The 12,353-nt window shown below is 40.5% G+C and overlaps 1 protein-coding gene across 13 annotated transcripts in view; it reads right to left on the bottom strand.

The window, feature by feature from the left end:
• Positions 1 to 9,376: 9,376 nt before the first annotated feature.
• The window catches only part of FAM107B (family with sequence similarity 107 member B), a 255,320-nt gene continuing 252,343 nt past the window's right edge, over positions 9,377 to 12,353 (bottom strand). For all 13 annotated transcript variants that reach the window (XM_055296535.2, XM_055296538.2, XM_063610089.1 and 10 more), the window contains one exon: positions 9,377 to 12,126. In XM_055296535.2, coding sequence (XP_055152510.2) covers positions 12,010 to 12,126 — 117 coding nt within the window. In that variant the 3' untranslated portion in view covers positions 9,377 to 12,009. The remainder of the gene's footprint in view (positions 12,127 to 12,353) is intronic.

Below are 12,353 nucleotides of genomic sequence, written 5' to 3'. Positions count from 1 at the left end.
CCAGAAATAAACAATTCATAAGTTTTTAATTACAGGGCATTCAGAATAGTGTGATGAAATCTCACCCCATCCCACCCAGGATGGGAATCTTCCCTTTGTCCAGGATATCCACAATGTCTACACTACTGGTCCATTAGTCACTCAGTAGCCGTCTTGGTTATCAGATGGAAGAAACATAATATATAAAGGGTTTGGTACTATCCGTGGTTTCAGGCACCCAATGGGAGTCTTGGAATTTACCCCCAAGGAGAAGCAGGGACCACTGTACTTAACTTTGGTGACCTTCGGCTCCCTCTCCTCTATAGTAGAGATGACAATAGTGTTCCCCCCATAGGAATATGGTGAGAGTTCCATTAGATCCTGAATGTTAAGCACTGAGCATGGTGCCTGGCACATGGAGAGCAGCAATGGCTGGAGACTAATGTTCTGCTCATCAGCCATTAGGTGCAGAGGCACCTGTTCTCACAGATCCCTGCCCTTCTCTTTGTACCACTCACTACAGTTGTCATTTTACATGCATTTCTGTGATTCTTTGAATAATATTTGTCTCCTCACTCCATTTTAAGCTCCAAAAAGGCAGGGGCTGATAGGATTTTGCTCAGCATTGTGTTCCCAACGCTGGGCATCGTGATGAAAATGGACAAACACACAGCCTGAGCAGGAAACACACGCTTCCCCAGAGCCCCATTCATTCCTGCAACCAGGTACCTGCAGCAGGTGCACGGGGACAGCCGGCCATTTGTTTGTTATCAACTATGCCACAGCAGACCACACAGGTCTTCACATTTCAATGCTAGGACGCAAATCAAAACTCACCCATAGCCTAACCTTAAGCACATCAGGAAGTTCTTTGGATATAAACGACAGGTGTTTCCTAGCAACACTGCAAGCGCTTGTGCATCGGGGAGGCAGCAGGCTTGTTTGCTGTTCCCACTTCCTGCTCTCCATCGCCCCAGTGTCCTATTATTGCTACTCACAAAAACCTGGCTTTTCAAACTGTTCAGTCATATTTTTTTGAAGAACAGTCTGGGAAGCAGAGAGGAAGATCAAGAAGAAACAAAATTTACATTTAATTTAAAACATCATTTGAACCATTAATTTCCACGGCTTCCCTTGGAGAACATTAATACGAGCATCTATCTAGCAATAAAACCATTTGATTTAGTGTGTGTATTTTCTTTTCTTAATTTGCTCCTATAGTTCTTATCTTCGAAGTATTCATGTGGCATTTTATTTCATGTCTGTTATTATTTATTACATCTTATGCAATGTCTCATTTCTGAACAAGATTATAAACACCTCCAGGGCCGGAACTAGCTCCTAGCGAGATATCTTGTTAACACATTCAGTAGGCACGTGTGCCTAATTGATCTGACAGCTTATCTCTGAGAAACACTGAAATCACTGAGGAAGGAAAAGGGAATGGAAAGAAACAGAGCAAACTCCAGCAAGTTCCCCTAGAGAGCAAAGCACCAACTCACTGAATTAAAGCCACATTGCAGCAGCTAGAATATTCCCTTCACGCATGTGACTTTGCACAGTGATTTTTTTCTTCGTTGAGCTTACAGGCTGGCTATCAGCTCTAATGGAGGCTCCTATAAACCATGATTCTGGTTCACAGCCTGTTGTGTAAGGTATTTCCCTCCTGGCTGGCATTTTTTTTTGTTTTTTGAGACGGAGCCCTGCTCTGTCACCAAGGCTGGAGTGCAGCAGCGCAATCTCAGCTCACTGCAACCTCTGCCACCTGGGTTCAAGCGATTCTCCTGCCTCAGCCTCCAGAAGTAGCTGGGATTACAGGCACGCGCCATCACACCCTGCTAATTTTTGTATTTTTAGCAGAGACGGGGGTTTCCTCATGTTGGCCAGGCTGGTCTTGAACTCCTGACCTCAAGTGATCTGCCCGCCTCAGCCTCCTGCAGTGCTGGGATTACAGGCGTGAGTCACTGTGCCCAGCCTCACAGTAAATGTTTTTAATCATGCTGCTTTCACTGTTGGCACCCGGCTAACACAGGTGCCATTATTTCCTGGAACCTCTTAAATGAGTAAATAACCACGGACAACCAACCAAGGAGGTCCCTATGAGATTGCACCTCAAGCTTCAATCGTGAAGCCCCAACAGGGGAGGCTGCACCCTCTACTCTCTGCTGCTAATGCTACCCTTAGCCAGCCTCTGTGACAGCTTCTGTTAGGCCTCATAAATTAAATCCAAAGAGTCAGCATTTCTCCAGGGCTTGGCTAGCTCCTTTCCTAAGTATCTATCTCAAGTATTCAACCAGAAAGAGCGGAAAGAGTAATAAATCCATGCTTAGTAATACGACGAAGGCCCCACCTGGTATCAAGGGAGAAGGGAAAGAGAATTCCGTCGTCATCCAAGAAAGAACATCTGCCAAGAAGACCTTGACTGGCCAAGCTGGAGCTCCCCCAAGGCCCTGCGCGCACTGAGTAGCAGCATTTCATTACAGAGCTCCCGATTCCTCACTTCCAGGTCACTTAGACCCCGGCCAATGAAAACAGTAGGAGGAAAACCAGAGGACTGTAACCGCAGTCACTGGAGTCCCAGGAGCAGCGGAAAACTCTAAAGGGCAATGCTGTTTTCATGGCGAAACCTACACCCCTCGGGTCACTTACGAGGAGCCCCAGCTCAGGTCTTTGCCGACCCCCTTACGGGGTTGGCAAAAGGTCGAAACATTTCTTAGGGCCGCTCTGGAGTCAGAGCTTCTATTTGTTCGCTAGACCTTTTTTCCCTTCGATGATTTCATCTATAGGTTGGCATGTTTGGGGAACATTGAAACCGCTCTTGTATTCTCTCATGGGGAATAATTATTAAATTAACAGTGTTTAGAATTTAAGGGATAGTTTTGTATTAAGCAAACTTAGTTTCCAAGCTTTGCTTTTATGCCGTTTTAAACACTAGTGATTCAAGGACTCATTCTGATTGTATACAATTTTAAATACATACTGATACTGGTCAGGCGCGGTGGCTTACGCCTGTAATCCCAGCACTTTGGGAGGCTGAGGAGGGTGAATTGCTTGAGCCCAGGAGTTTGAGACCAGCCTGGGCAAGATAGTGAGAGCCCGTCTCCACAAAAAATAGAAAAATTAGCCAGGTGTGGTGGTGAGTGCCTGTAGTCCCAGCTACTCGGGAAGCTGAGGTAGGAGGATCACCTGAGCCTGGGAGGTTGAGGCTGCAGTGAGCTGTGATCGACCCATTGCCTGGGCGACAGTGAGACCCTGTCTTGGGAGAAAAAAAAGATCACAAATATGCAGATTACATACAGAAGCCGCTCTATTTCTGGCCTTAAATTTCTTCCCTCCCCCAGAAGTAGCCACTGTTAATATGTTGGGTAAACTTCCAGTCCTATTTGCAAGCGTTAGTATGGATGTATGGATATGAATACTTAAAATTTTTTTCATATAAATGAGATCATTTATCTATTGTTCCACAGCTTGCTTTTTTGTTGTTGATAATAAAAATTTTATTTCAGGTCAATCCAAACAGAAAAACAAAAAGGTCTGTCTGTAAATGTTTTCAGGTTTCTTCAGGGAGAAAAATGAAACTGTGTTCTAAGAGAAACATTATTTTCTCTTTCAGTTTATAGGCTATTGGGGTCAATACTTATTTTCAGGAATTTTAGTTTATAATTTTTTTATTTTTAATTATTTTGGATACAAAATAATTGTACATATTCATGGGGTATAGCTTCAAAGCCTTATTTATGTATATGTATAACGTATTCTTTTAAACGCTGCATTATAGTCCATAAAGAGAATGGGAGTGTACTAGACTTCATCTAGCAAACTATTACTAGATAAGCAGGTTGTTTGCAAGATAAATTATGATAAATGCGGTAAATACTTCTTTTATTCTTTTTTAGAGACAAAAAATGTTTGCCCAACAAATGTTTGCTCTATGATGCCCAGGCTGGTCTGGAACTCCTGGGCTCAAGCGATCCTCCCACCCTGGCCTTCAGAGTAGCTATGACTACAGGTGCACACCACCACACCTGGCCACAAATGTCTTTGAAGAACAATCTCTATGCACATAAGTATTTCTTAAGGTCACATTCCTAGAAATGCAATTGGTGTGTCAAAAGATATGTGCTTTTTTTTAAAGTTTTAATGTTTCACAGGTTTATCCATGTTGTAGCATTTATTGGTACTTTCTTCCTTTTTATGGCTGAATAATATTCTACTGTGTGGCCATACCACATTTGCTTGTCCATTTATCAATTCATGGACCTTTGGGGTTCTTCCACACTTATTATGAATAATCTTGCTATAAACATTTGTGTGCAAGACTCTGTGTGTGGCTGTATGTTTTCATTTCTCTTGGGCAAATACTTAGGAGTGGAATTGCTGGGTCATATGGTAAATCTGTTTAACTCCTTAAGAAACTGTCAAACTTTTCCAAAGTACCTATGCCATTTTACATTTTCACCAGCAATAAAACAAGGGATTCAAGTTTTCCACATCCTAGTCAACACTTGTATTTGTTATCTTTTTTGTTATATCCATTCTAGAGCATGTGAAAATGTTTTTAAATTGGCTTTACTAATTTGCACTTCCCCTGATGTTGTATATATAATACCTGCTTCTCTACATCCTCACCAAGCATAGCTGTTATCAGTCTTGTAAATGTTTGCCTTGTGACTATTTGTATAAAGTTACCTCATTGCTGTTTTAGTTTGCATTTTCCTGATAGTAGTGAGTGAGCATCTCTTCCTATGTTGATGGACCATTTTTATTCCATCTTCTGTGAATTGCCTGTTCATATACTTTTTTTTTTTACGGGAGTAACATTTACAGACATTCTGTATGTAATCCAGGTATTGCTGTATATGTAATATGCCTTAGTCTGTGACACTTAACCTTTCTTATATCTTTTTTATACAAAAGCGTTTAATTTTCACTAGTTAAATCTATCAGTTTTCTTCATTATAGATTTTGGGCTAAATGTTATGCTTAGGAAAGCCTCCTCTGACCCTAGGATTATAGAAATCTTCCCTTATATTTTCTTCTAATAATTCTACAGTTTTATTTTTATGCTGAACACTAATACATTTGGAAATTATCCTTACATAGAGGAATGTATATTTGTTTGGTTCCAATTGCCCCAAAACTTTTCACTGAATTGTTTATCCTTTCCTAACTGATCTGAAATGAAATGCCACCTCAATCATTGTAAATTTTGACATGCAAGTCAGTCATTTTCTGGACTTTGTATGCCACTCCATTGAACAATTTGTCTTCTCTGAGCCAATATTGGACCAGTTAAATTACTGTTGCTTGAAGGTGTATTTTGGTATCTGGTCTGGTAAATTCCCTTTCATAACTCTTATCTGTAAAGAAAATATCACAACTAATCTTTGTAAGTGTAATGGAAATATTTCTGGTTTAATAAGATCTCATAAGAAAAATAAGGTAGAACCACATCAAGGGTTGAAATGGAAAAACAAGGATGATTTCACATTATTTAGCTCTGTCATTACTAGAAGTGCAAGGACACTTTTTGTCCACTAGCAACTCTCTTGTGCACCTCTAGTGCCGGATCATCTCTGTTTCTATTCTTCATCAAAAAAAGAAACCAGGACTCCTTGAAAGGCACACAGTCCTATGCCTTGTGTCAGAAAAAAAAAAAAAAAAAATTAGGATGGCCTCAAATATTCTATTGTTGTAACAAAGTAAGGATGCTGCCATAACTGTCAAAAGCAATATTTTGTTTTTAAAAAAAACCAAAACCCCACAAAAACAAAAGAATAAGCTTGAAGGACTTGCACCAGTCAAGCTGTAATATTCTGAGCGTCCAAAAAAGGAGATGAAAATTATAAGGTGAGTCTATAAAGGGACACACATTCATAAAGACTCCAAGAAAAAAAACAGTTGTAATACAAAATTAAGATGATTACAGGATATGGCTAAGGGACTATTCACATATGTGTGGACATTTTGTATGTTGTATGAAGAATATACGTTTTCATAAACCATAGACATGCGTTTGTTTCTAGCTATCCTCACAGGAATAAACAAAATCATAAGATAAACTAGAAAAACATAGTACAAAAAGACAAAAGAAGCCAGGTGCAGTTGCGCATACCTGTCATCCCAGCATTTTGGGAGGCTGAGGAAGGAGGATCACTTGAGGCCTGGAGTTCAAGACCAGCCTGAGCTGTAACATAGTGAGACCCTGTCTCTACAAAAAAACTAAAAAAAAATTAGCCAGGCATGGTGGTGCACGCCTGTAGTCCCAGTTATTTGGGAGGCTGAGGTGGAAAGATTGCTTGAGCCTGGGAGGTCAAGGCTGCAGTGAGCGAAGATCGCGTGACTGCACTCCAGCCTGGGTGACAGAATTCTGAGACTCTCTCTCAAAAAAATAAAATAAAATCGTCATCAGTGGTCACATATAATAAATACAAATAAAGGAGTCCACTTGATCATATATGATCACAAATAAAAGAGGATCCAGCAGTTATGTCCAAAGATAATAAATAGCCAAATATCCCAGGGACAAGCATTCACCACACAGACTTGATGGTTCTTACTAGACAAAATCTCAAAATGATCCTAGTTTTATGAGATATTCATAGGCATATGTAAGTTTTCAGTTACACTAATGGACAAGATCAACAGATCATAAAGGCAAGACAATGAGGAGGTCAGGCTGACCATGCAGAATGAAGGCATCCATTTCTGGGAAGGACAGCAAGTTTCCAGAATGAAAGAAGAAATGGCAAGATATTCAAAATTCCATGACAAAGCAAGGAAGAATTAATTATAACACAGGACTTCGTCCAGGGCCTATGGCCCATGACTGCAGCAGCTTGGACTTTGCTGCCAGGCCCGCCGTCCTAAGAATCAGTCAAGAACCCAGATCTTGCTCCTTCAGTTAACCTGAGGGGGCGTTTCTTCCCTTTAGTCTTACCGCAAGCCCAGAAAGGAGAGTATAACTGAATATCTAGGAGAATATGAAAGTAAATATGGTCATAGTAGTAGGAAAGTGTTCTTAAAAGTATAAAACTAATGGACAAACGGCCAGGCATGGTGGCTCATGCCTGTAATCCTAGCACTTTGGGAGGCCAAGGTAGGAGGCCAGGAGTTCCAGACCAGTCTGGGCAACATAGTGAGACCTTGTCTCTACAAAAAAATAATTAGCGGGCATGGTGGTGTGCACCTGTAGTTCCAGCTACTTAGAAGGCTGAGGCGAGAGGAGCACTTGACCCAGGCAGTCAAGGCTGCAGTGAGCTGTGATCACACCATTGCACTCCAGCCTGGGTAACAGAGACTCTTATCTCAAAAACAGTAATAATGGACATAAAGCTTGATTTTTTAAATGGGTATATGTAAGTTATTTTTAAAATGTGCTAACCATCGTGTTCAAGTATAGTTGATATATTGTTTAAGGAGTTTACAAGGTTTCAAACAATCAGGTATACTCAATCTATAGCTGCACTTGAGGCTGTTTGAGGTGATTTAATTAATTTAATTAGCAATACATGTTTCAATGCTCAAGAAAAATTGCTGTTTGTTTTCTTTCTCCCTTCCTTCCTAATTCAGTCAAAAAGCCACTAGGCAGTGCCTGGGAAGTGAAAGCAGCTGAGGAAGGTCAGGGGATTGAGAAAATAAGAGTGGAGGCAGTGGAATCCAGGGTTGTCACTGTCGGAGGAGGGAGTGACAAATTTGGAAAGGGGGAAAAGAACATACCACTAGGTTGGGATTGGAGGTATCAGTATGACTTCATGATATTCCTTTTTTTCTTTTCTTGGGACGGAGTCTCGCTCCATCACCCAAACTGGAGTGCAGTGGCGCCATCTTGGCTCACTGCAACCTCCGCCTCCCAGGTTCAAGTTGTTCTCCTGTCTCAGCCTCCCAAGTAGCTGGGATTACAGGCACGTGCCACCACGCCTGGCTAATTTTTGTATTTTTAGTAGAGATGGGGTTTTACCATGTTGGTCAGGTTGGTCTTGAACTCCTGACCTCAAGCAATCCACCCATGTTGGCCTCCCAAAGTGCTGGGATTACAGGCGTGAGCCACCATACCTGGCCCGACCTCATGGTATTCTATAAACATAGATATAAAAATAAACATCAATGCAAATGTATACATACATATTTACATTTAGACACACATGCACATAGTTTGAGGGTTTCTAGGGGTAGCAGGACTGCAGTAGTGATGAACACACTTTCAATAAATGAGTGAGTGCACTTTGTGCCACCACAGCCAGTGGTAATTATCATCTTGCTAGAAAATCTAGGAGCAAGTGGGAAGATATTCAAAGGATCCCCAACTGATAATTAGTCTATGTTTTCTCATGAGACAAAATGAAGTACAAACAGTGATTGTTAGGCTAGCTCATAAAGATTTTATTTATTTATCCGAAGACCCTGGAAGTAAAATACTTAATCTCTTATTATACTAGGAAATGTATGCTGGGTAGTATTATTTTAAAACTTCTTTTAGCTGTCCTATAGTATTTTAAATCTTACTAAACACTTTAATTGCCCTGTCTTCTTTCAGATCTATTACTACTGTAAAACACACACACACACACAGAGAGAGAGAGAGAGAGAGAGAGAGAGAGAGACAGAGAGAGAGAGAGAGAGATACTGGGGAAGTAGTCAAATTGAATGGATTAACAGCCTCAACACAGTCACCAGGACAAACTGCCTAGTTATTCCAAAGATGCAGCTACTCCTCAAATGATTTTTGGAATCTATCTTCTGCACTGGCTTTAGAGTTCATGGTATAACCTTAGAGATAGTAAATTTTTACTCTCCTGAGTAGATATATTTTAAAAGAGTCCAAAGACACTAGAAGTTGGGTGATCAAACTGAGTAGTAACTTGTAGTTGAAAAATAAAGGCATAATTATAAAGAGACTTGAACCTCCAAAGTATTTTAACCAGTAGTATAATGTAATCAGGTGTATACCTTTCCAAAGTAACTTCTTTGAGGAATAACATTAATTTAGTTGAGTAAGCAAAAAAAACCTCGTAATCACACTTCAGACGTGCCATATGTACCGGGGTCAAACGCACTAAACAATGGCCCTTCCCAAAACAGGTCTCCCACTGTCCTACCAAGTTATCTAAAATTCAGAATACTTTGAGCTGAGGACTGATGGCTGCTGCTAAAGGGCCATATGGTCTACTGCAATGTGTAATTTACAGTGCCATAAATACCTGAGATGACTCTGTTTGATATGATCAGCTGTCAGCTTGACTGCCACAAGGCAATAGGACATAAGTGATTTGGGGGCAAGGTTGTCAATGAGGACCAGTCATCAAAAGGGAGACCCTGGAAGCAACTCTCACCTTTGAATTGAACCCAGCCCCGTTCTGCTCCAGATGCCCACCTTAAACACATCAAACAAACATGGTTGCATGGTCCAAGCATGTGGTGATTTTTATTAAGAATAACTTTGGTTCTAAGAATTCCACCCTCAATTCTTTAATACTTTCCGTTAAAAACAATTATACAAGAGCAAATACAAAAAATATTAAATTATGAAAACCAATCCATTAAGGCTCCCTTTATATATATTATATACACTCAAACAAGTCAAGATTTTTCAGAGTAGAAGAATAAAGTCGACTGTTATAGCTTAGAAAGCAACACTACTACTATGAGACTATAAAACATTAAACTATTTTAAGAAAACCACGCTGTGGAAAAATGGAGCCATTTTTGTCAAAAAGTGGCTCAAAGCACAAAACTGCTCAGATGTTCAGGAGTCCTAGGAGTTTGGGCTGCACAGTATTAAGGGGTGAGAGGAGACTGACAGCCTGTTTGAACCAGGCTTGTGAGCCCAGCTCATCTGACAACTTCAAAGAGCTTCTCTGCCTATACATTCCACCGTTTAGCATAAGACACCACTTTACGCTATTTACAAGTCTCCTTTTGGCCAGATTTTGTATTACTAATTACAAATAATTCTGCAGATTTGAGTGAGATTAGGAAAGAAGTGCTTTCTTAATTAACTTTTTTTTTTTTTTCAGTGAAGAATGAAATCTAGTTAAGCTCTAGGAACAGAATTGGTCCTTCTAACAGAGCCTATCAGGACCCTTGTGAATACAATCAAGTGGCAGAATTGCTTCGAGAATACAGATGTCAAGATCTGACATCTAGTTAGATAAAAAGATATGAGCCAGTCCCGAATCTTCATTTTACAAACAGCATCGCTGGTCCACAGACACAAAGAACGAATTCTAGTCAATGTGCAATCAGAAATGGGCTTTTCAAGATCATCAGTCGTCACACTTTCTTCTCTCAAAAGAACGATGGAAAAAAATAGTTACCATTCCATTCTTCGAAACCAAATTACTACAGAGCAACAATTTTTCTTACGCGTTTCTCATTTTACTCAAATAATACTTGCTGATGAGATAAATAATCCATTTCAGGTATAATCAACTAACATGTTTCTCTAACTAGCAGTATATTATCATTGCATTTACTTTTGTTCCCATTCAGATTGAATATGGGCCTAATTGTCAACTGCTAACACTAAAGCATTCCCATAGAAAGCTAATTTCTACTATGCTAATTACGGATTCAAAAGCTCTAGATCCAGCTTTCTATGAGTCTTCAAAGAAAGTATGACAAGTCTCTCCAATGCAGAAATGACTGGCTGAATTGTCTCTATGGAGGGCATACTAAATCCTCAAAACTTCCTCCGTATCACCCAGGCAAAAGGTACCGATGCCCACACCAGCAGCTTAAAACTAATTTTGCATGAGAATGAGGCTGCTGTCTATAACCCTCTCTGAGGAGCGTGCTGCTAGCTAGAACAAGGGAACTCAGCAGCCCCTCCCTTCCCATCAGCTGTTCCTGAGAGATGCAATATAGTAGTCATTGACATCATCCTTATCAACAGCATCATCACTCAGACAGTGGTGAAAGTCTTTCTTCACAAGAAAAAAAAAAGTAAAGAAATATATGAGCATTAATCAGAAATTTTCAAAGCTTAGATTCTAATGATATTCATTATCATTAGACATTCAAATGCTATACATCTTCTGATGAAGCCTCCTTGAGAGCAGTCTATACTTATTTCACATTAGAATGCCTAGAGAGATCCTGACTGCCCAGCCGGTCATGGGAACCTTCCCCACACTCCTCTTGGAGAAATGAAAAGATGTGGCGGCTTCTACTTTTGATACTGAAGCTGGGTTATATGGACTAGTTCCACTCTCTAAAGGACTGGAAGGTTATTCCATCTAAAAGAACTAGATCAGCAAGACATTTAAAAACAAAACTGAACAAAAAACCTCCTAGTAATCAAAGCAATTAATGAACAGACAGGATGTACCTTCTTGGAAATGGAATGTCACTATGTAGCCTGCTATTATTACACAGAGAACCAAAAGGAATGAAAATAAAATCAAGATGGGCTTTTAAACCTTCTCACCCTATTTCTAAATTTAGTGCCAACAAGGGTAGTGGCTGTGCTCGACATTCACGTTCCTTCTCTGGTGTTAACTGCAACAGGGGTGAAAGTATAAATTAAACAAGAAAATTCTGGGTCCTCAAAATTTACAAACAGTGAGTGAACAGATTAAACGCATTTCTAGGTGATCTCAATTATCTAACAGATAACAAAAAGAGGAAATAAAACTTTTTTTTTAGCTTTTAAAAGAAAAAAGGCTCTGGGTCCCACTAAACTTGGAATGGAAGAAAAACCAAGTAGTGCAACTCTCAAGAATTGATTCCAGTGTTCTTTTCCTTTTTCCTGTTCTCACTTGTTTTGCTTGTTGGTCCTGTTAAGTCTCTGAACACAGGTCCGTCGTCCCAACTTATGTGCGGGGCACTGCCCTCCATTTGGCGAATAGGAACTGCAGCTGTCACAGGCAAGGCATCCACCCAGATGGTAGGAACATCAAACCAAATCCTACTGCAAGTCAAAATTCTCTGCTGGCTGGAACATTCTCCAGGGGCTTTTGCCCTGAGATTGCAGAGGTACCCACAGACAGCTCTGTGGGGAGACACACGAGGTCTTGGTGCAGCCTCGGCCTAGGACTCCTGGGCTTGGGCGACTTCCTGGCCTGTTCTCCTGAGATTGCCTTTCACCTTCACAAACTCGGGGGCATTTTCTTGCTCTTCTTGCAATTTCTGCTTCTCAAGTTCAAGCTAAATGACATTCAGAAAAGGAAAAATTATTTACAAACCAAGCAGCCTTTCACAATACTCCTCTCTCTTTTCAAAGTCCCTGACAACTTTACTTCCCCACAGAAGAAATTCTCTCCTGGTCCCCCACTTTTAAAAAAATGGATGGATAGAGTCTGGGTAATTGTGCACAGAAACAGAAGCCACTTGGCTGTCACTGCAAATAGGACCACGAGACGACAAGAATTGAA

The sequence above is a fragment of the Symphalangus syndactylus genome, chromosome 10 (assembly GCF_028878055.3).
Source record: "Symphalangus syndactylus isolate Jambi chromosome 10, NHGRI_mSymSyn1-v2.1_pri, whole genome shotgun sequence".
In the NCBI taxonomy this organism is placed as follows: domain Eukaryota; kingdom Metazoa; phylum Chordata; class Mammalia; order Primates; family Hylobatidae; genus Symphalangus; species Symphalangus syndactylus.
This window is presented reverse-complemented; position numbering and strand designations above follow the sequence as displayed.